Source organism: Uloborus diversus, chromosome 5 (assembly GCF_026930045.1).
Source record: "Uloborus diversus isolate 005 chromosome 5, Udiv.v.3.1, whole genome shotgun sequence".
NCBI lineage: Eukaryota > Metazoa > Arthropoda > Arachnida > Araneae > Uloboridae > Uloborus > Uloborus diversus.
This window is the reverse complement of record NC_072735.1, coordinates 167,383,621-167,407,963: the sequence shown is the minus strand read 5'-3', so window position 1 is coordinate 167,407,963 and position 24,343 is coordinate 167,383,621. Positions and strand designations below refer to the sequence as shown.

At 35.1% G+C, this 24,343-nt stretch overlaps 1 protein-coding gene across 1 annotated transcript in view; it reads right to left on the bottom strand.

Annotated features, from left to right (window-relative positions):
- LOC129223264 (homeobox protein caupolican-like) overlaps positions 1-18,394 on the bottom strand; it is a 30,194-nt gene extending 11,800 nt beyond the window's left edge. The window contains exons 1-3 of the mRNA XM_054857830.1: positions 18,350-18,394; positions 13,798-13,965; positions 1,128-1,222 (exon numbers count right to left, since the gene is read on the bottom strand). Coding sequence (XP_054713805.1) covers positions 1,128-1,222; positions 13,798-13,965; positions 18,350-18,394 — 308 coding nt within the window. The remainder of the gene's footprint in view (positions 1-1,127; positions 1,223-13,797; positions 13,966-18,349) is intronic.
- Positions 18,395-24,343: the final 5,949 nt, after the last annotated feature.

Here is a 24,343-nt window from a genome sequence, read left to right as displayed (position 1 = left end):
CTAACGGATTGATTATTCGCCATTTCTCGCTGAGGCAGCAACTCGGTGTGATTTTTACTGCTATACGGCGTGCAATCTCTTTGCCAGAAATACTGATCTTACACCGACAACATGCTTTATACTACTCAGACACTCCCCCATTACGTCTGCCTGCATATCCGCGCATGTGCTACCGTACATCACCTTACTTAATCTCCTGATTGGTCTTTCTGTCCGCTCTGCCTCTTCGTTCAGCTGATATGCTAATTTTTCGACTTCGTCCTTAATTTTTGCACACCAGTGTATATATATATATAGAACACTGGTTCCCAACCTGGATATAATTACCCCCAAAGGGGTAAAATGGGAAGTTCCGAGGGGTAAATATAAATGCAAGGATTGAGTCAGTGTTTGGTCAGAAAACAAAATTATCAAAAAGCATGTGCATCAAATCTAACAATCTAATCGGTAAAAATTAGTGATTTATAATACTAAAAAGAAAAAACGCTATAAACTTCGATTCCAACTTACGATGTACATTGACCGAAACAACAATTAATAAACACTTTTTGATAACTTAACAGTATCAAAAATCTCATTGCCTACTTTTTGATTTAATAAAAAATTACAGGAAAACAAGTATTTTCTTTGTCTGAATGATTAAAATTAGTTAAAATGTTTTGAAGATATTTTTTGTTGTTTGCAGAAAAAGTACTGCAAAAGCTAATTTGTTTTTAGTTTGAACTTTCTTTTTTGGAGGGCCGGGGGGGAGGAGCTAATGTATTACCCACTGTTTTGGTAATAAAGCGGTTCCCTGTCATAAAAGGTTGGGAACCACTGATCCACAAAATGTTGCTCGTAATTATGAGAAAATATTTGGTTTTAAGCTTTTCAGTACCAGTATTTTCTTTTCCGAGAAGAAAATACGAGGGATGGAACTTTAATAATGGCAATACAAAAGTGATATATATATATATATATATATATATATATATATATATATATATATATATATGCCACCAAATTTTACAGTATATCTCAATATAGTCATTACCGTTGTGTAAAAGCAGTTAATGTGGAAAATGCAGGACATCTGTAATAGCGCCTGTTCTGCTGATGGCGAATATGAAATGAGGGAAGGTACTCACCCGTAAGCAGCTAGTGTGGGGTCGTAGTAATAGGATGCTGAAGATGAGATGCTCCTCCAAGGATCGGGACTCTCTTTCATACCATAACTTGAATTCTGAAACAGAAACACACTTTCAGAGATACGGATGGTTGAAAACAACGTAATTACAATAAAATCAACGATGGCTGGTTGCGGATAGTCGGTTAAGTTTATCTTCATTTCGTCGACATTTAAAATTTCGTTCCTCCCTTAAATATATCAAAAGGTAATATTGAAACTGAAAAACAGGGAGAAGGAACTTTTGTGTCGGCAAAACTGGGGGGGGGGGGGAGGGGGGACATCGTCAGTTCTAGAACGAACGAACAGTGCAAAGGGAGAATGAAAGATTTGCCAGATTGTTTTTGTATCGTTGGATTCAGATTTGATTTTTCTCTATGACAGTTATTCTTATTCTAAACGGCATTTAGCAATTAATTTTAATTTTAAAGTTTGTGCTATATCCAATATTTTAAAGAGTTAAAATTTTCTCGAGAGAATCTTGAATTTATACCTCGCTTATATAACCTATTGAACTTCAGTGTGAGTGAATTCTGTAGTTTTTGAAGTTCTGACACGAACTTTCGGGCATTTTTTCACGAAAAAAAGTTATTTTTAAAACGCATCTAAAAATCATTAGAGATTTTCAATATCGTGTAGTCTTACTTATGATGGGGCTACCTTTTGCAGATCTAGTGCAATCCCTTGATATAGCATTCATTCTTTCATCTGAGGGCGAGAGGGGGGGGGGGGGTGCTATCACCACGAGAATTTTGACTCCCAGTTTCCACATCAGGAGCAGGCAACTGAGCTCTCTTCGATGATACTGCCAAGATAATTCAAAATCAAACGAATACTTTTTTTATCTTTTACGAGACGTATAGTCATGCGATATAGAAGCAGCCAATTTTTTGTATCTTGAAAATCCACCGTCTGGAGCCAGGTTTGAACCTGCGCCTTTGGGCGAAAGAGACCAACGTGTAATCAGTACATCACTCTAACGCTTCAACATTGTAGCAAAAATTTAACTTTCTACGAAAAACTCTACTCATGATATAGAAAATATTACAAATGATGGAATTGAATATTTACAGTTAAATTTGCATTTGCGATATGAGCTGTCGTGCTTGATATATTTCAGATTTATTTTTCATCTAATAACAGTAGTAAAATGTCGATGGAAATTTTGGGGCAACTATGTTGATAGGATATGTATGAAATCTTGTCGAAGTTTGCCGGAAAGTTTTAAGAATTTAATAAAAATATTTACGATAATGATCCTAACTAACTCCATTTGAGTGTTTCTTCCCCCCCCCCCCCCATTTTTTGTTAAATTTCTTTATTAAAAGTTATATTTGTGACATTATAACTTATATTTACTGTCAAAGTTGAATTTCGAATGCGAATTATTTAGACGTTATTTAGTTTTTCAAGGAGTAAGAATTGAATTCATAGGAAATTTCCTACGGAATTTTTAATCAAACATGTCTAAAGATGTTTTTATTAATATGAATATGTTAAATACATTTCTTCGAATTATATGAAATATATCTTTGAATTTAGAGTTGATTTATGCCATTTTTATTTTACAACAAATGTAGAAAACTAGCAATCTTTATGGCACATATGAGCACGTTCCATGCAAATGATGAGGTTTTGACTTGACTCTCGAGCACTGATAGGGCGTGACTTATGTCGTGATAAATTTTCTTCGAATTTCCAAACACAATTTAGCAGATTGTTTAAAGCTAACTTATGAGAAAATGGGTAGTCAAAGTTTTGCATAAAGTCTCATTTTCTCAAAACTTTAAAAAAGTACTTGATGTTACGTAATTGCTTTCCGACACATGCAAGCACGAACCCATTAAAAAAAGACATCATCTAAAAATATTTTCTCATTAAACTGGTGTTCTTAAGGAGAGGATTTTTGACAAATTGCTCTGGAATTCTCGAAGTGGCGGTACAAATCTCAAAATCTGTCACGTAACAAATGAAAGTCGCTGATTACTACGAAAGTCAGATTGTCGAAGTGCCTAATTTGATACCAAACTCTTAAATAGAACTTAGCTAGATTTTAATGATTACGCCGTCGTATCCGTTAGATCTAATCAAACTTGAATCAAAACTTTGTTCTACTTGGCACGAGTCAAATTGAAATCATAAATTATTATCTTTTTTAAAGCTGCTCTTATGTTATTGATTTTTACTTTCAGTAACTAAATTCCCTTGAATCGAATGCCGGAACCTAATATTCGCTCTTGGCATCGCGACAATTCCCTTTTTCTCTCCCCCCCCCCCCCCTCCCTTCCATCCCGTCAAAAAAGAAAACTTTCTATAGTTGGGGCGAACCTAACCTGGCAGCATTGTGAAGGCTACGCTGATCCTAATCACAGCATTGCGACGCTGCTCGGTTAGGTTTGCCTCGATCCGCTTAAGTTTAGCCATTTTGGATCAGATTTTACATTGTTGTGGAGCTAAGGTTACCAAGGCAAGGTTTCAGGTTTTGAAAAATTAGCCAAAAATGTACTTAACAAGTCACGTACAGTAAAACCTGTAAAGTTGACCACCCTTGTAAGTTGACCACCTGTCTATGTTGACCGCTTTTGTCAGGAACGGAATTAGTCTTATCTTATGTAATGAAGGAAAACCTCTGTAACTTGACCACCTCTCTATCTTGACCACCTGTCTATCTTGGCCACTAATGTTCGCCAAATTTGGTTAGGAGTATTGTAAAAAACCCTTTGTAAGTTGACCACTTGGTTTATTTTTATTTTTTTTTAACTTTCTTCAGCAAATAATTTTATTTTATTATTTATTTATTTATTTTTATTATTATTATTATTTTTCATAGCTTTCTAAGAATGTTTTTGATGCTTTGATGACGGAACAGCATTTTACTAACTAAACCAGCAGCATAAAGCTTAACGCTGCTCTTTATTCTCCAAACTTGTTTTTCATTTGTTGTTCTATTTGAGATAGCTTTTTGCACTCTGTTCAATGAAAATAGGTGTCAGTAGTAAAGTTCAAAGTCTTTTCTTTCAGTTGCAATTGTTGTGACAACACAGAAACTGTGCTAAAAAGAGAAGGCCTGGATCTATACATTTTGATTCCCCTGCAACGAAATATGTAGGGCCCATACTTACAGGCCAGCAGTGTCTCTTAGTAAAGTGAAAAAGTCTTAGCACTAGTTTTTTTTTTTTTTCTATTTTTTCTTCAATTTCTAGGGCCGTTAGCCCCTTTAAGGACGCGGGCCTCTCGCACTGCGGGTACGCAGATCTGGGCTTGCTAATGAGTAAAGTTACATGTTTCTGGTGCAAGGGATTACGAGATACGACATTTTGATTTTGCCTTTATGAACTGAGATAGTCGAGCTTGTTGCTCTTTGTGCTGTAAGTTTTACATAAAAAGGCTTCAAAAAGAAAATTAGCTGAACTTGAGATTAATAAAAAGTATGAAATATTAAAATAAACTGAAAATGGAAAAAGCCAGAGAATATTAGCTGGCATATAAGGAATTTCTAAAACTAAAGTGTCTAATATAGTTAAAAACAAGGAAAAACTAACAAAATTATTTGAATAGTATTTTTAATTATTGTTTCTTTCAATAATATTAAACAATGAAAATGAGTTGAACAGAAAGAGTAAGGGTGAATTCCCCAAAAAATGAATACACAGTGCAAGAAATGACAAAAAATAAAAAAAAAAGTATTACCGCCCTTTATAAGTTGACCACCTGTCTAAGTTGACCGCCAAAGTACTGCACCGCGAGTGGTCAACTTACACAGGTTTCACTGTACCGCTAATAACTGCTCGCAGGGAAAAATCATCAAACGCGATACCTTGCCAGAAAAGACAACCACTCAACTCGCGCTCCGATCCAAAATGACTGAACTTAAATTGATGCGTCGGCTCGTATATATAGGGGCCTAAGCCTCAACTATAGCATCCGCTACTCAAATAAATAAGGAAATACACACTGTAGAAAAGATGAAAGTAAACTCTCAAAATACTTAGAAAAGGACCAATAAACAAACAAAAGAAAGAAGAATGGCCTTCAGATAGTGAATCAAAATCGAAAGAAAAAAAGAATGAAGTCTCAAGCAATATAGGTGATACTTTTAATGACTTTCCATCAGCTATCGGGCCATTGAAGTTGGAAATTTTAAGCGAAATTTTCAACCAAATACATTAAATTCTTACAATAAATTGGTTGTTCCATGAAAGTAATATGGACATGAAATTTCTATAAATGAAGGGCTCAGGGTAAGAACGTGATCAGCCACACTTTAAAAAAAAATGAGTTTTTTTGTTCTAAATGCTGCTTTGATAATTACGGGACGCCGGAGCGTCCCGCCCCGCCAAGGAAACCAAACGTCAGCAGCCAACAGAAGCAAATTCACCGCCAAAGAAGAAAGATAATAAAAACGACCAAGAACAAGATTACACGACAGAACGAATTGGGGTTTTTTGGGTTTTTCACCCCTCTGTATCTCAGTCCCATGAAGACCCCCGGAGTTGATTTTTGGTACACTCAATCTCTAGTGGCCCCTGACGCCGTAAACCAAAATACAATCCCCAGTACCATCAGGGGGAGGAGGTATTAAAGTTATAAAATCGCTGTTCAAAAAAGTTTTTGCTTTCTTTGACAGGGCTACAGCCCAGACGAAAAAAGGAATCAAGCTGAAGTTTCGCACACACATTCCTTGTGCCCTACTGATATGCCTTTTGTGCCATTTGACCCCCTCCCTTTCCCCCCTCGTTTTTACCCCCCAAATTGTACCTTCCTGGGGTTCTATCACAGCCCCCCGGGGGACTACGGTAATGATTTTTTGTATACATATTCTTGGGGAGCCATTGAGTACATATACAAAAATTCAACTCCCAGGTTTTCAAAGTGAAGTGGTTGCTTGGTGAGCAAAAAGCTTCCCGCCAAACAAGATAAACAATTTAAAAGATCTATCCATATTTCTGAGGAGTTGAAGGTGGGAGGAGGTTCTAATGGAAGTAGCTGTGATGAAAAAGGAGAAGAGGGAGGATGATAGTTTGGCAGATACTTGGCGAGCAAACTAGATATCATAACTCTTTATGGCTGAGGGTTTTTGGGTTTAGGATGCAGGTTTTCGTTTTTGTGCAGAAAAGTTAAAGGTTTTCTTGGCGGGGAAATTTTTACAACAGGGTTGTTTTTGAGGAGATTGAAATAAACATGGCAATGGATTATGTCACTGGTCAGAAAAACGCATCTGGTTTCAGTATTGCAGAATATAGAATGTATATTGTCAATAAAAATATTTGTAGAATTTTTCTAAAGTCGGAAATTGGCCTACCGGAAAAAAACTCGTGTGGGATATCCCATTCTTGTCTCAAGCCCTTCAAATGCTCGTTGAACATCTGATGCATGTAACTTCAGTTTTATTTTTCCTGAAAAAGATTCAGCAACAGAGTTCGGAACAGATATCATTAAGCTCTTATGATAATGATCAGAAAAGGCATGCAAAAAGTTGCTTTGAAAGGAAATTTAACTGTGCCACTGCTGTCATATTCGTTATTGGTTCAAATTCAGTTCATTTAATAAATTTATGAAATTTCTTTAGTTTCTTTTATGAAGTTTTTAATAATTGCTGGTTCTTTATAATAGTATCCCCATTCATCATCATCATCATAGTTGGCTCGACAGCCCAAGGTGGGCCAAGGCCTTCCTTTGGAGAATCTTCCAAAACGTCCTACTTTTTGCCTGGGTTTTCCAATTTTTAACTTTGAGAATATCGAAGTCAGATTCAACAGAATCCAACCATCTCATTTTTGGTCGTCCCCTTCCTCGAATTGTCACAGGTTTTGCATCAAAAACTTTTTTTACTGGGTTTTCTTCGTTCATTCGAGAGACATGGGCCGCCCAGTTCATTCTCCTAATTTTTATGCTTTTTATTATGTCAGGTTCTCTAAACAATCTGTAAATTTCAACATTGAATCGTCGTCTCCAGACACCGTTCTCATTGATGCCTCCAAAAATGCTTCTTAAAACCTTTCTCTCAAAAATTGATATCTTATGCTCTCCGGTTTTAGTCAAAGGCCATGTTTCAGAAGCATAACTTAGAACTGGCCTAATAAGAGTCTTATAAACCAAGATCTTTGTTTTTCTTGAAATCAAAGACGATCTGAAGATGGGGCGTAGTCCAAAAAAGGCCTTGTTTGCCAACGTTATTCGGTTCTGTATTTCTGAGATTGTGTCATTTTTGTTGTTAGTATCCCCATTAGACAAGTAATTTTGATAACTTTTAATCCCTGCAGACCAAACCTTCTTATGATGGGTCAAACCTTCCTCAAATGGAGAGGTTTGATTCAGTTTAGACACTCTTGAAAAATCACTAAGTTATTGATAAAAGTTTTTTAAATACAAAAAGGTAATGTAAAAATGTCCCAGACATTACAAGATAACGAAAAATATTAATTAGGAAATTTTTCAACAGTCAAAAAAAAAAGGGGAGGGGAATATTTTTATAAAAAGTGGGTCAAACCTCCCTAGTCTCCCCCTACTGCTGGATCAACCTTAGCCCGAAGTGTATGGTAGTCCGCTCCTCACAGCCAAATCATATCAATAATAGTAACAAATACGTATGCGCAATTCTATTTATTTTTAAAATTCCTTATTATAATTAGTATTACTTTTCATTCGTTAAATTTTTTATTCGAAGACATATACAGTCGAATGTAAGTATCTCAAAAACCTGCTAAGCTCAGCTTTTTTTTTCCTGCGCTTAAAATCCAAATCCCATGCTAACAAATGCCTTGTGCCTATGCAGTAATCGAAACCATACCCTGTCAACTTAAAATTAACAAATCGTATTTGCTTTAAAATTTGTCAACTAATTACTGTTCGGTAAGACAGGACCTTTCATCTTGTTTAAATTCGACGGTGTTTCAAAAATTACGTCAAAATGTTTTTAATAAATAAATTCTAAAATGTAAAAATTTTATTTCTCTAAATCATGCCGAATCTTTTGTAAATAAATCGTCTGAATAAACAAACAAATATGCTTCTAAAACATTGTTTCCATGATAAAGTTTTTAGGAGTTAGAAATCATTTTCTAAATTTAATAAAGCGCATCCATTTTATGCCTTTTAACGCTTAAACACGCTGTTTTCTTTGAGCCATGACCTTCCATTAACATTTTCTTTTCATCATCCAATCCAACTTTATAAAGTCGAAAGTTAACTGTGTCGTTAATAGTGGATAAAAAAAAAACAGAAGAAAAAAAAAACAATTATTTAAAAGCAACAAAAATGCAGTCTTCTCTTTTACGTACGTGATATTTTTTAATATTTCTTTAAATTCTAACTAAATCTCTTTTTCTTATACAAACACAAAAAATTCTTGGGAAGAGAATTTCGCTATGAGCTGCAGTAAAAATTCCACAGATAATTTTTAAACCAAAAAATATGTTTGAGAAACCAGCAAAAACTCTGAGAGAATCATAAGTAATAAAACTAAAGGAAAAATAATCGTTCGATTGATTGATGTTTCTGTGAAAAAAAATACAGGGGGATGATTCATTCAAAGTTTCTTTTTGTTTCTTTGAAGAATCTATGCCCATTTGTCACAGCGTCTTCTTAAAAGCGAATGACTTCGTGATGAATCATTTTCAGTTGATCGTGTGGAGTAGAATGAGAAAATAATATGTAAGAAATAGCTATAAAATTTCGAATCATACATTTCTTGGACCTTGACACCTAAGGTTCCATTCTGATGAAATTTGATATGCTGTAATATTTATCAAAATGAAAAAAAAAAAAATCGTAAAGTGAAAATGAAGTCAAAGTAATATTTTTATTGATACAACTTCAAAAAAAAAAAAATGTAGAGTAGCAATGAAGGATTTTTTGGACCATTACAAAATACCATGCTCATTACCATGCTCATCTGTGTTGCACTAAATGTTACATTATAAACTGTAAAATGAGTTTTTGCTTTCACTGAGTTGAAATGAGTTAAGAGATTTGCTTTCTTGAACTGTTTTTACTTCTTTTTCTTTTTAATGAGTTAACAATTTACCTTTAGAGTTAATTTTAAGTCCTAATTTTGATCAGAACTTAAACCACCAGGACCATTATAAATAACAAAAAATATTTTATTTGCTTGAAACTAATACCGCGATCGTCAGCAGCATGAACTCTGTACAATATGAAGCTCACTTGATAAATTGTCTTATGCAAAGTGCACATCAGCAGAGGCGCCTCGAACTCGAATTTTTGAGAGGGCAGAAATTCTCAATTTGTCAAATGGAACTAAAAATTTTTCCGAATGATGATAATTTTACCAAATCGTCAGACAAAATTTGCCCAATAAGTAAATTTTTGGGAGGTCACAGAGACCTCTCGTGACTTCCCAACGAGGCGCCCCTGCACACCAGTTATGTATCCTTGAATATTTTTATGCTATTGTTTGACAGTACAGTGCTTTTAAGCAGCTTGGCTAGAAGGACATACTCTCTTTGGGTTTTATAAACACGACTTTCCTCTTTTCAACGGTAAAAATCATAATATTAGTTGATGCGTCAAGTGTTTTTTCAAGCTATTATGTCTTCAAAGATCAGGAAGTTCTGAGAGACTTGTTTGCTAAAGAGAACGATTTTGAAATTAGGTGCTAGTTTGCAAATCAGTCTGTAGATTAAACTTTCTGCGACAAGAGATATACACTGTTAAAACTACAGGTGCATTTGGCACCTTTCAAGGGTAAAAAGCTTGTTCACTAGCGGCAACCCATACGGTGCCGAATTGCACCCTTAACATGGGTGAAAACTGGCACCCTGAACCCAGAGTGCACCGAGGTGAAAAATGGAACCCTATGGCAGAACACTGGCACCCTTTCTGTTTTCTGTTGCTGCCACCCCCCCCCCCCCCTGTGTTTTGTGCGTTTTTGAATACAATTGTATTTTATTTATTTTGATTTTTATATACGAAGGCTTTTGATCACATTTCAACTTTCGAACATAGTTTAGAAGTGTTCATGACTTTAATTTGTCTGTTCGTGTACTAATTTTCGTACTTCCACTTGGATTGCTCAGTAATTTTAATACGTTATTGACATTTACTGCAACATAATCGTACCGAAAATGAAGAGCGTAGGGGTATTTGTAAATAATTTACAGGAACAATCATAAATTTTCAATTATATTGCAATCATGGGAAAATAAAATCGTTTCATAAACTTTCAAAATTTTAATCAATAGTAACATATTAATACGTACGTATATATGATTCGACATTTGAATATATATCCGTATAGAAGATAAAAAAGTACTTTTTATTTCAATGTGAATGTTTTCAACAGATTAAAAGCCAAAAGAAATTTTAGCTTTTTAGAATAATCCTTCCTCCGCCGCATTGGGCATTAATGAAATAAAAGCATAAATTACGAAAGTAATCTGCCTCAAATTTATAATTCATAGCAACTGCCGTCACATTTTCAAATCGATAACGACCTGATAAATAGTTCCAAGGAGACAGACACGTTACAGTTCAGATTGTTGATGCTGTGTATGACTCCTCTGCCCAAAGAATATTTGCTGATTCTTTCCAAAACGGTTTTAATGCTTGGGCTCAAAGATGGCTCAAATGTGTGCAAATCCATCGTGCGTTGTTTATGTTGAATGGTAGTTTTGTGCAAAGGAAAGTTCAGGTTATGATCCATAAGAACTTCTGTTGTTATAAGTTCATCAATATATTTTTTATGATACAAGAGGCACTGCGTTTTGATATATATTTGTATATTTTAGTGACATATATACACAATGTCTAAACTTCCATGCATATATTTTAATTATGTCAGAAATTATTAAAAGACATCGATGAATTCGGTTTTACATGGCAAAAAAAAGTAACATTCGGTAAGTCGACCCGGTGAATAGCAACAATACAATCAGTAATTCATGATCCATTCAGCGAAACGTTTCCTTAGCACAGCATAAAGAAAACTAAATGTTTTGCCTCCACGCTTGAACCGGGAGGCAAACCTGAAGTTGTAAGCTAATCAGTTGGGGGTGGAGGGTATAAGTTGGAGCAGGTAGGTAGCGAACTTTTTTACGTTAGCTACTAAGTAGAAAATATATTTATGATAGTATAGGGAGGATCAAGCGTTGCCGATGGTAGCTGGAGAAGACCTTCTGCATTTGTTTCTGCATTTGTTAGACATCCAAGTCGGAAGACAAAGATTCGAGAATGAATGACTTCACCTCCACGCCATTAAAATATGAACGACCAGTCATTACACGAAATCCTTTACCACAGACAATAAATAGAATCTCTGAAGACGACATTCCGGATTAATAACCACCACAATAATTGATCGATTAATATTAATAGGCATCGTCCATCAAAACGAAATGTGTCCCCCGTCGCCCGCGGGTGCTTTTAGCAATCGGAAAGCTCAGTGGTTTCTCGAATGACACAATCGGGCAGATATCAATAACGTGGGTTATTGATGGGCAGTCCGCCTCCTCCTTGTCGTCGTAATCGTATTCCCCGTTTTTGTTTTTCGCAGACGAGATGCACCGATCCACCTGCATCACCACCGGACGCCCAACTTGTTCCCGGCCGTCTCGTTTTTCCTGCCCTGGCTATCGGCGATGTATCTTCGCGGATGATTAGGAACTCCATCTTTTCTCGCGGCAGGTGTTCAGCACGGACTTCTCTCTCGCATCTTCCCGCGCTTTAACTGACTGCAGTACGGCGCACAGAGTATCATTTTGACCAGAAATTGACCAAAATAGCGAGTTTTGAGAAAGCATCTTCTACCTCAGCTCAAAATGCAGCAAATTTCTTGGTACAGTAGAACGTCAAAATCGGAATTAATTGAGATTATAAGTGTAGTTCGGATTTTCAAATTGTTTGAATTTTTAAAAATAACCAATAAAATAACGTTTAGGAAAATAGTATGACATCTAATCACATGAAGTGTTTGTACAGTATGTATGTATCATTTACAATACAGTACACAACGTTCCATTATGCAATTAGATGTTTAAAAATAAATTGCAATACTCAATTATCATTGTTTACTGAACATACAAGAGAAATGAAAAATATTTACAGTACTGTGAAGAACTACTATAGAGTTATTAAACAAAGAAAGATGGAAAAGTTTGGCGTCAATGCCGCATAATTTCTTTTCTCGGTTGCCAAAATGTTAAATTAATTTTAATCAATTTAATCGAGTCACTCCGCACTACGAAAAAGATCATTGGTATTGTCTTTCTTATGAACACGAGCCTTATAGCCGAATAGAGGTCTCTTAGAAGTTTTTGATTGTTATGCTGTATTTTTTTTATGCGTGGGCTATAATACTCAGTAGTCTGTACTATATATAATGTTGGCAAAAATGACGACTGGTTGTAAAATTACGATCGTCGAATTAATTTTTATGTAAACAGATAGCCGTGAAAAATTACGACTGGATGTGAAATGGCAGCAGTCAAACTAAATTTGTTAATTGCCAAATACAAAATACAGCCCCCATTTTCAAACCCTTAACTTTGAAAATAGACGACGCATTCGTCACTGATCGGAAACCTCTCATCAACAGAAAGAGTGAAATTTTCAAAAACATTTCCGTTAAGTAAAAACGTTTTTCTGAAACGTTTTACAGAACACATACGATTCTCGATTACAAAAACAATTTTGGAAAATATTTGTACCTCTGGATGTCTTATGGACCGTGATATAGACACATATTTCCTTACCTTTACACAAAATCTACTGAGCCAATTTTCACAAAACTTGGTTCTATTAGTATATAAAGTCTTGATTTAATAGTTTGTGTAGAAAAAATTTATGCCAAAGCGTATAGTGCTCAAAGAGTTTAATCTAAACGAAACAAAAGTGTTAGTAAAGTACGTGCGATTCTGCTTAGTTGAAAACGATCTTGACAATGTTTACCTGGTTTTAGAGAGTTCAGTGAAAAAGAAACGTGTTATTAGCTCGGTTTTAAGTTGGGATATTTTTGCAAAACTACTGCGGAAGTAACTCAACTCAACTCAGTGCCAATGGTGTTGTTTCCGTCAGTCAAAAGTACTACTTTTAGTCATTGAAATTGATAGAATAAGCAAAAAAAAAAAAAAAAAACATGGACCCAGAAAATACTTTCATTTTTCCTACAGTTATTTTTTAATTATTTTTTTAAAATGTCCGATTTTTCAAACAAGGCGTGGTCTTTATGGCGTCACAAATGATGCACTTTTACACATCTTTCTACCGCGTTTCCACGTTGTGATAATCAAGAAGCGAATTAAATATTGCGCTTTACGCTTGCTATCAACCATATCGTTGCCAGTACACGTGAGTAAAGAAGGAAATTAAATATTATGTTCTGCGAATGGCAACAGTGAATATCATTTCATCATTCGTGATGACATCGGCAAAAGCGAAAACAATGAAAGCGCACCGAGTAAAGTAATTTTTTAAAAATATTAAACTTAAACAAATTACATAAAAAATGGTCAGGTCCTATGTTTTTAAGCATGCTCTTTCAGAAAAAAATACTTTTAAAATTTTGGAAACGACCCCTTTACCCTTCCCTTATGCCCAAAAGAGAGGTAAACATTCTAAATGTTGGAGCTCAACTTATAACAGCCACACACTATAAAGGACAAGAGTTTACTTACTAGAGCGGGGGCGTAGAAGGTCGTCGTTGGGTCGAGGTTGGGGTCAGCCTGGTAGGAGGTGGTGTAGGACGGTAGTCGCGGATACAACCTGGCGTCGTACTGGCTCTCCGGACTGACCCCCGTCCGCTCGTAACAGGTGTTCTGGCCGGACGAACCACCAATCACCAACTACAAACAGACATAAGGAAACGAAGATTAATCTCACCACGTAATTTCAAACTCTATGTCTCGAAATCTCTCACAAATAATGCACAATTTATTTTTTTTGAAATATCATTATCCTCGTATATATAATAACCAATGATCGGGTAACCGCTAGTTTCAACAATGAAACTGGCTCCACGGCATGATAATTTGGTAATATGTTTCGGTAATGTTTAATATGCAGGGAAACAAGGCTGTGACAAGACTGAACTCGATCCGGTAACTCAGCTGTTTTACTAGTAAGATTGTGTCATTTCAGGGGAATGAGGAAACCTAAAAATGGTCAACAATGAACGCTACCTACTGAAGTTTAGGGTTAACGCACTGGAGTGAGGATTACAATATCAAGTATCAAAATATCACCAAACAGGCAATGGCCTCGTTCAAATGTAGAAGCAATTTTCACCCGTCATACCTTGACAGGCGATTTTCTCGCTGCATAATATCGTTAAAAACTGTAGTATTCACATCATGACATTTAAAAGAATTTTAATAAGTGTAACTAAGAGGCTCCGGTCCCCACTCGCTTCGATCACACACCCACGTAAATATTTGCTTCCTTTGCAAAAAGAAACGTTTCCACAATAGCATGATTTTCGTAAAAATATGAAGTAGCAAACTCTGCTCTACTTAAGATATTTGAATTCTTTTAAAACTACGCCGAACGGACATTTCAACAACTATATATATATATATATATATATATATATATATATATTTGAATTTTTGGCATCTTGAATTCAAATTATGTTTTTCGCAATCACGAGCGTGTGTGTGTGTGTATGCATGCATGTGTGTGCGTGCTGTGTATGCAGTGCTGTGTGTGTAGGAGTGTGTGTTTGTGTCTGTACGCAGGCATGAGTGTGTGTGTGTGTGTAGGAGTGTGTGTTTGTGTCTGTGCGCAGGTATGAGTGTGTAACCGTGTGTGTGTGTAGGATATTGACGCAACCTGGAGACGGTTTTCGCAAGAGGAGCAGCATCGTGAGGCCGATCGACGGTGGTGCTGGCAGAGGGTGCTGGTGGGAAAATAAAATCATAGGAATACAAAACAGTCAAATGAGAACAATAAGCAATCGCGATTTCTCAAAAAAAAAAAAAAAAGAGATGTCAACGACAAGTCCTAGTTTTAAACCCTGGATACAAGAAGGTTTCAATGTGCTAATGAGAGTGATTAAAAATTTTGAAAATATATGTAGTTTAGGAATCAGAATAGAATCCCTTATAGAATAAAAATTAATTATTAAGAAAGTCACAAATATTAGCAACAGTTAGTAAATAATTTTTAAGGCGATTCTCGAAAAAATGTCCCGTGCGTAAGGCTATTTTTTTTTCCAGCTAGCCAAAGTCTTCAAAAAATAATGCTGTTGGGGAGAGTAATACATGCTTTAATATACTATCAAAGCATAACAGCTTATCCCATATTTAATAAATAGTTACTTGAATAAAATAAAAAACTTAGCTTTTCGCACGGACATTTTTTCGAGAATCACCCTTTGACACAGTTTGGGTTATTCAGAATCTTACGCCATTAAACACAGAAAAACTAACTAAATAAAGAAATAATCAAATTTAAAAACTTTTTGATGGGGGGGGGGGGGGATAGGTTTGGAAGGTTCCCAGGTTCAACTTTTAATTTTTGGAAAATGATCTTTGCAAACATTTTTAAACGCTTAAAGCGCATTATTATTTTTAATTGAATATAAACTTTCATCATTGATCAAAAAATTTCATGAAATGATAAATGAAAACCAGCCAAAGAACTAGGAATGTTTTTGTTTATTACAAACTGTCATGACTTGCTGTTATTTATAAACCACGTTTTTCTGAAATAGAGTGCTTGACAAGCAATCCATCTATGTGTTTGGACACTACTGTCAACGAAAACAAATGAACAGGAATAAATTGAGGCTCGTATGAATAATATATAACGTCTAAATATGTAAAACTTAAGCAGGTAAAATATGTTTTTTGCTTTATAAAACCCAGTTTAAAAGCAGGCAATTTTGTCGGATTGCTGCCGCATTTTTTTGCCAGCCATACTCATCAACACCGGTTCATATGTTGGCAAATGTTATTTAAGAACCATTTTTTAAGAGACAGGGTTAAAATAAATCTACATATCGTGATAAGAAGTATCAATTTTATAAAATAATGGCATTACATGTCTTAAATAGAGAACTTTTTAAAAGAAGTATGTTGCTATGAAAGTTTTTAAATTATAAGTCCAAAGTTTAGGTCAAGAAGGAAAAATAACGGAAGGTTTGGCGAAATCAGGAATAGATAACTTTAATATTATAATTATGACAAATCTAACTTGGCAGCATTGTGGAGGATACACAGATAGTAATCACGGCATCACGACGCTGTCAGGTTAGGTTTGCCCCAACTATAAAGAACATGCATCATAGGAATGGTTTAGTATTCAGAACTATTTCTTTCTCTGTGTGAAGGAGAAACGTATCCCACATACCATGCACCAAAAAAAAAAAAAAAAAAAAAGAAAGAAAAGAAATAAATAAAAGGCTGAAGCAGAAAATTTATTCATGAAATGAAGCGATTTAAAATATTTTTAATTAAATTACCCATGCATTTTTCTTGAAGTATCTTTCAATGTATTTAAAAATAATGAAAATTTGTGTTTGGAAGGCAAGGGTCAGAGATAAAACTGTTCGAAAAACATTATGTGACAGGTCCAGGTTAATCAAGGGATGTAATGTCAACGCTCCTCAAACTTTGTAAAGCATCGTAGCGTACAGACAACGACAGCAGGCTCTTGATTCAGTGTCATTACTACAAAGTCAGTGGGCTCGCAAAGGGGGGTTTTGGGGGTGAAAACACCCCCAGAGTCATTGGTTTTACAGTAGTTTATGCGTGTGAAAGGGCTGTTTTGATCAAAAAACCTCCTTCAAAAGGTACTTTCGATCCAAAAATCCCCTTCAGAAGGTATTTTTGATAATTAAAAAAAACTCCAAAAGGCATTTTTGACTTTAAAAAAACTCTCCAGAAGGTGTTTTTGATCAAAAAACCCCTCCAGAAGGTATTTTTCATTTAAAAAAAACCCTCCAGAAGGAATTTTTGATTTGAAAAAAACCCTCCAGAAGGTATTTTTGATTTAAAAAAACCCTCCAGAAGGTATTTCTAGCTGCCCTAGTGTATGAAGATTACATAAAACTCAAGTAACGTTGTAAAAAATACAGCACAAAATGCAAGACATCAACAAAGTCATAGATTTTATGAATAGATAGGTAAAGAAATAGATATTTTTTAAAGAAATAGCTCATCGAGTTCTCCCTTTCCGTCTCCTAAAATTAATGTGAGCCAGAGGTCAAATCCAATGAGAAATTAACCGGCAATATTCAGCAGCATTTATCGATAATTCAAGGTTGCAAGATTTATAAGCTCTATAAACCCACTAAAGTTGTGTGTGTGCCCCCGGGAGTAAATTCTTGCCCTGCCTCCCTGCTTTTTCATGCCAACTTCGCGGAAAGTAGGCGTAACGCCGTAATTCTTTCCAGGGTATTTATTGACTTAGCAGGACGGCAAGACATATATTTTTTAAAGTCCTTCCCGAGATTTATGGCAACACTTAAGCTCAGGAGCAAACTCAGCTTGCAGATTTGATAGCTCTATCAGGTTGGCTGTGAAACAGGGGTACAACGGTAATATTTTTTGGCTTTCGGGAAAAGTTATGAATAAAGATCGACTGCGTTCGTGTGTTCCAATAGCGCTGCCGAAAGTTGGGAGGAAAGCGTTTATCTTTTCGTAGCTGTCTGAGAAGCAAGCATTGTCATAAATTTTATCAAAGGCATATTCGAAAATAATTAAAGAGCTAATGGCTAAAGATGATATGTGAGAAATAAAACTACTTTAGATTATTATTAATGTTATTTTTGAAATATGAATTCATTTTATCATTTCGGCATTCGTCTAAAATAGACCGATGTTAACTGGTTTGGCATTCGGGAGATAGCGTCATCAGTCATGTCCACTTCCTCAATTTTCAACCGGGTTGAAGGAGAGGGAAATTTTTTTTTTTTTTTTTAGTCTCCTTGAATAAGGAGTATGAAAATGAACATGAGAAAACCAGTTTTAAAATTTTTATCCAGGTTCTTTTCTCTCCTTCGCATAGTCAGTCATTTTTAACGCACCCCGTAGTGGTATTAGCGTAGCGTAACACGCGCCAATTTCAAGTGAGGAAATATTCATCGAAGATTTGTAGCTCGTCATAGGGCTTGCATAAGTTAATTGGCACTCTCATATTGCCAATCGCTCACTCTGATTGGGTGTCATTAATGTTTGTTTTACGCCATTAGTGCCTCTCTGATTCTATAGATATGGTCTCGCAAACAGCCATGTCCAATGAAATCTCTAAAGAGAGAGCTGCTGCAGTCATCTTTGGGAAAACATTACTGTTAGTGGCAGTAAGTGTATTAAGGAAGCTGCCTGGATCTGTATCTATCACACAACCCGGTGTCGCAGCTTGATAGCAAACTACGTCACCACATCTTACCGAGAAAGACCTAGTAACTTCACGTAGGCGTAGGTACCAAGGATTCTGTTTCTATATTAAAAAAAAAAAAAAAAGAAAACCCTATGGCATCGGGACTGCTTCAATAAGACGTAATCTTCTCTATTATTCTTCTCAAATATTTTACAACTCCCAGCATTAGAAACAAAGAAACATAGTATTGGAACAGAAACAAAGAAACATTCCTAGTCAAGTTTTTATATTCCTGACATGGAGTCTGCTTTAATGAGGAGTATTAATTTCTAAAAACCATTCAAGCCCCTGTTAGCAGTGAAAACTATGTAAAACAAAACAAGGCGTCAATTTCAAAGTAGAGCACGAGTTTTACCACAGTAAATCAATAGAGCATAGCTCTTACAATTAGAAGTTCAACTATACTTAATCTTTTGCAAGGAAAAATGTTGGATCAAATGACTGAACTAAATATGATATGGCTTACGGGAATCCTCTGTTACTCTGTCGAAACTAGAGCACGTCAATCATTTTTTATCCCTTTAACATCATCTATGATAGCTGAAAAGACCGAAAATGCGGTTTGAAATCAGTTGATGGCCCTAAATATTGCTCTGCTTTTTCTCTATTTAGTACATATAATGAAGTAGAACGCATGAATCAAAACAGCAATTTCCCTAAATTAGCCAGCTTATGAACACGAAGAACTGCAGCAATAAACAAAGTTTCAAGAGTCTAATATTTCTAACGAATAAAAGCAATCCTAGATCGTTTTAGTGAGTATGAAATTCAACGAGGTTTCACCGAAGACTCTTTACCAATATACTTTTAACATTCAAAACGAGTTTTGAGATTTGATAGTTTCAGATACAACCAGCCTTCCATTTTATAAGTTTTAACATTATCTAATAGTATGAGAAAAATATCTGATGCTATTTTTTTTTTTGAAATGAGAGGTATGGTAGATGAGAGCAAGGTATTACAGGTATAAATGGTATATATATCATTTATGTTTCTAAAAATAACTACACTGATTTTTGAATAAAATTCTCCAAATCATCAAGAGTAAGTACATACTATAATTCTAATGAACTCTCATTTATTTAAAAAAATTATTAATGTTATTGTCGTAAAAAATACTTAAAAAGACGTTACAAATTGAAACCATTATGAAATAGTAGGGTAAAATGGAATAGGTGATTTAAACCGATGGTTTCATCTTTGTCACTACTGAGAACCACTTGGGATCCACCTTGGGATCCTTGGAATCCAAACGGACCACATACGATAGAAATAATATTTTCAGAACAATCATATAAAATGAAATATGATGAATCCAAAAGGTTTCTTTAATACATTTAATTAAACTTCTAAATGTGATATAGATTAATTTCCAATTGCTGTTCTCGAACCACATGAAAATTGCAAGCGCTCCACAGGTATTGAATAGCTGGTTTTAACGATTAAAACACTTTGATCCTACAGTTTCTTTTATTGTTTCAAACTTCTGGTTCGGGCCAATAATGAAACACTTTTTCCAATATGTTTGACACTCCTCCCCCCCCCCTTCTGTCACAAAGGGTCACATTTCACTTTACCCCCTCTCCTTTTCACATATCACGCTATATTACATAAACATATTGCTATAAAAATGTTTTTATTTCAATAAAAATGTCTGATGGCAGACCTTTTGTTAAACCTCCCTCCGTTGTGTCAAAACTGTCATAATTTCATTTATTCCCCTTCCCCTCAAAGCGTGATGTTATTCGTATGTACAATGTCCTTCTTTATGTCCTCTCTTTCAGTTGAGCCCTTTCCTTCAAAGCGTGACATCATTCGTATACGATGTCCTTTCTGTTGAGCGCTTTCTCTCAAAGCCTGACATCATTCGTATACGGTGTCCTTCTTTATGTCCTCTCTTTCAATTGAGGTCTTTCCCTCAAAGCGTGACATCATTCGTATAAGATGTCCTTCTTTAAGTTCTTTCTTCCAGCTGAACCCTAACTCTCAAGTTATTACAAAAGAGAATTCGGCTTTCCTGCTTCGATTTGACTTCTCTGCTTTATGAAGAGATGGTCTATGGGTAGAACAAAATTTGTAGACTTAACTTAAACGTATGAAGGACAACCGCACCAGGACTGTTGGAAGAACAGGATTACGTCAGATATTGAGGAATAACTATACTCGTAGCAAATTTACCTTGGCAGCAACTGGTTATACAGATACTTATCACAGCATTACTGTTCTCACAGACTAGATTTGCCCCAAGTATAAGTATTCCACAATACCCGACGTAACATCTTGGAAAACGAACCTTTAAACTAATGGACAAAGCATTTTTAGCTTAAAAATAAAATAAAATAAAAACGATCAAAGTAAAACAAACTACAGTACAACCTCGTTTATCCGGATTAACTAAGAGCAAAAATAATCCGGATGAATTAAAATCTGGATAATATGGATAATAAGCAAAATAAATTCTTAAATAAATGATCTTCTCTTTTATTACAGCAAAAAACGATGCTTCCTGGTGGAATTACATGTTATTGTTTTTCACAAACACTTTCATTTATAAGATAAATAAATACCTTTGTGCTGAATAGTAAAGTCAGACCAAACAACGTAAGTAGAAGCACAAATTTGTAAATTACAGCAGACACGTGTTTCGGCGTTACAGGGAACGCCTTTTTCAATGCAAAAATAATGAGCTTATGGATGAAAAGACATCCGACAAAAGCCAAGAGCAGATAAGCAAGCAGCTTAAAAGATAAAAACAGCGGATTAGCCAAACACCAATGACAAAGTTATAAACCGATCAGGAACCAATAGGAATGCAAGCAAAGGTCAGGAGCTTTCGCTTAGGTACGAACCCAGAAAGAAAGAATTCAATTGGACAAGGATTAAGCCGAAGCTTAAACAAAAAGAAAAGAAATTGTCAGTAAACCGTGAACCGCAAGAAAGGAAAAGCAGAATGGAAAACCATGAAATAAGATAAACAGAAACAAAAAATATTCGAAAAAAGGAAAAATAAAGATAAATAGAAGAAAATTGGGGGGGGGGGGGGGTGTCAATCAAGACAAAAAGGCAAAAATAAACAAAGGAAGATAGATAAAAATGAGTGGGGGAAAAAAAGGGAGGGGGGGGAATGGGGAAAGGACAGTATTAAAGATATGGGAGCCAAATGTTAGAAAAATATGGAACTGCACTAAGATCGTTAACTAAGTTAGAACTGTTCCTCAAAATATGAAAGGATTCCCAAAAGTCAAGATCTGATGAATTGGGGCATTTTTGGATAATCTGAAAAGAGTTAAAATCAAAAGAGTGATTCGAATCCCAACAATGTTGAGCAATACTAGACTTATTTAATTGTTGTTTTTTCACATAATTTTGATGCTCTTTCAAGCGAATTTTTAAAGCACGCCGAGTCTGTCCAATATAGGCAAGTTTACAACTACAATTAATTCTATAAATTCCACAACAATTAAGAGGGTGAATAGGATCTTTAAGAGAAGAGAATGAAAGTTTATTAATAGGAGAGAACACCACCTGGAATTGGAAACGTTTTAGAATCTTAGCAACCTGATAGCTTACAGATGGAAAGAATGGCAAAACAACCAAATTCTTTCTGATGAAGGTTCGGTTAAGAACATTAGTTTGGGATTTATTTGAAAGTTTTTTATAAATGGAATCAATCAAAGTTGGCGGATAGTCTCTATCAATTGCCACAGCTTTAAGATAATTAAGTTCCACTTTAAGAAGTTCCGACGAAGAACAAATATCAATTGCGCGATAAACAAAAGAATTGAAAGCAGAATATTTTTGATTTGGAGGATGAGACGATAGTCTATGAGGAGGTAAAGAGACAGCAAAAGGTTTGCGATAAACAGTAGTTTCAAAACCAATTTCTGTACGAGAAACAAGTACATCAAGAAATGAAATGCAATTATTCCGTTCTTTCTCACAAGAAAACTGAATATGAGGATCAATGGAGTTTAAAATAGATAAAACCTCATCACTCTCAAACTGATTCTGGTTCATTAGAACAAAACAATCATCAACATACCGAACATAAAATTGGAACTGCAGTTTTTGGAACAGCTTAACCTCAAAATAATGCATGTAAATATCACTAAGAATGGGGCTAAGTGGGTTACCCATAGCCAGACCATCTAACATAATATAAAAATTCCCATTAAAAACAAAAGAACATTGTTTAAGACAAGTACGGGTAAGGAAAATTAAATCCTCAATTTCCGTATTGGTGAAATGAAATTCAGAAAGTCTTCTACGAAGGCATAACAATGAACCCTCGACGGGAACGTTCGTAAATAAAGAGTTAACATCAAAAGAAGCCATAAAAGAATTATTTGGAACGAAACTATGAATTTTTTTAACAAACTCAACAGAATTTTTAATGGTAAATAAATTGTGACTCCTAAGGGGAGAAAACACAGAGACTAAATATTTTGCAAGTTTGTACGAAGCCGTACCAATATTGGAAACAATCGGCCTGAAAGGAATACCAGCTTTATGCACCTTAGGTAAAGCATAAAATCTAGCACAATTAGCAATAGATGGAACAACAGAGCGTTTAACATTTGAAGGAATAGACTGAACAGACTTAACAGCAGATGCAATAGTTTTTAACTCTTTATCACTAGGATCTTTAGAAATTTCAGCATATGGCCCAGAAGAAATCAAATCATTAGTTTTATCAACATAAGATGATTTGTTGGCATCTTATAGCTTCTAATATTGACTTTAACTCGAAAATTTCTAAACCTGTATTTGCTAATACTGTTAGCCGTTCTGTTAAAGACTTAGTTTCGAATTCTGATCTGGTTGATACCAAAGCTGACAAGGGTGGCCAAATTGTTGTTCTTGACAAATCATCTTATGTTGATAAAACTAATGATTTGATTTCTTCTGGGCCATATGCTGAAATTTCTAAAGATCCTAGTGATAAAGAGTTAAAAACTATTGCATCTGCTGTTAAGTCTGTTCAGTCTATTCCTTCAAATGTTAAACGCTCTGTTGTTCCATCTATTGCTAATTGTGCTAGATTTTATGCTTTACCTAAGGTGCATAAAGCTGGTATTCCTTTCAGGCCGATTGTTTCCAATATTGGTACGGCTTCGTACAAACTTGCAAAATATTTAGTCTCTGTGTTTTCTCCCCTTAGGAGTCACAATTTATTTACCATTAAAAATTCTGTTGAGTTTGTTAAAAAAATTCATAGTTTCGTTCCAAATAATTCTTTTATGGCTTCTTTTGATGTTAACTCTTTATTTACGAACGTTCCCGTCGAGGGTTCATTGTTATGCCTTCGTAGAAGACTTTCTGAATTTCATTTCACCAATACGGAAATTGAGGATTTAATTTTCCTTACCCGTACTTGTCTTAAACAATGTTCTTTTGTTTTTAATGGGAATTTTTATATTATGTTAGATGGTCTGGCTATGGGTAACCCACTTAGCCCCATTCTTAGTGATATTTACATGCATTATTTTGAGGTTAAGCTGTTCCAAAAACTGCAGTTCCAATTTTATGTTCGGTATGTTGATGATTGTTTTGTTCTAATGAACCAGAATCAGTTTGAGAGTGATGAGGTTTTATCTATTTTAAACTCCATTGATCCTCATATTCAGTTTTCTTGTGAGAAAGAACGGAATAATTGCATTTCATTTCTTGATGTACTTGTTTCTCGTACAGAAATTGGTTTTGAAACTACTGTTTATCGCAAACCTTTTGCTGTCTCTTTACCTCCTCATAGACTATCGTCTCATCCTCCAAATCAAAAATATTCTGCTTTCAATTCTTTTGTTTATCGCGCAATTGATATTTGTTCTTCGTCGGAACTTC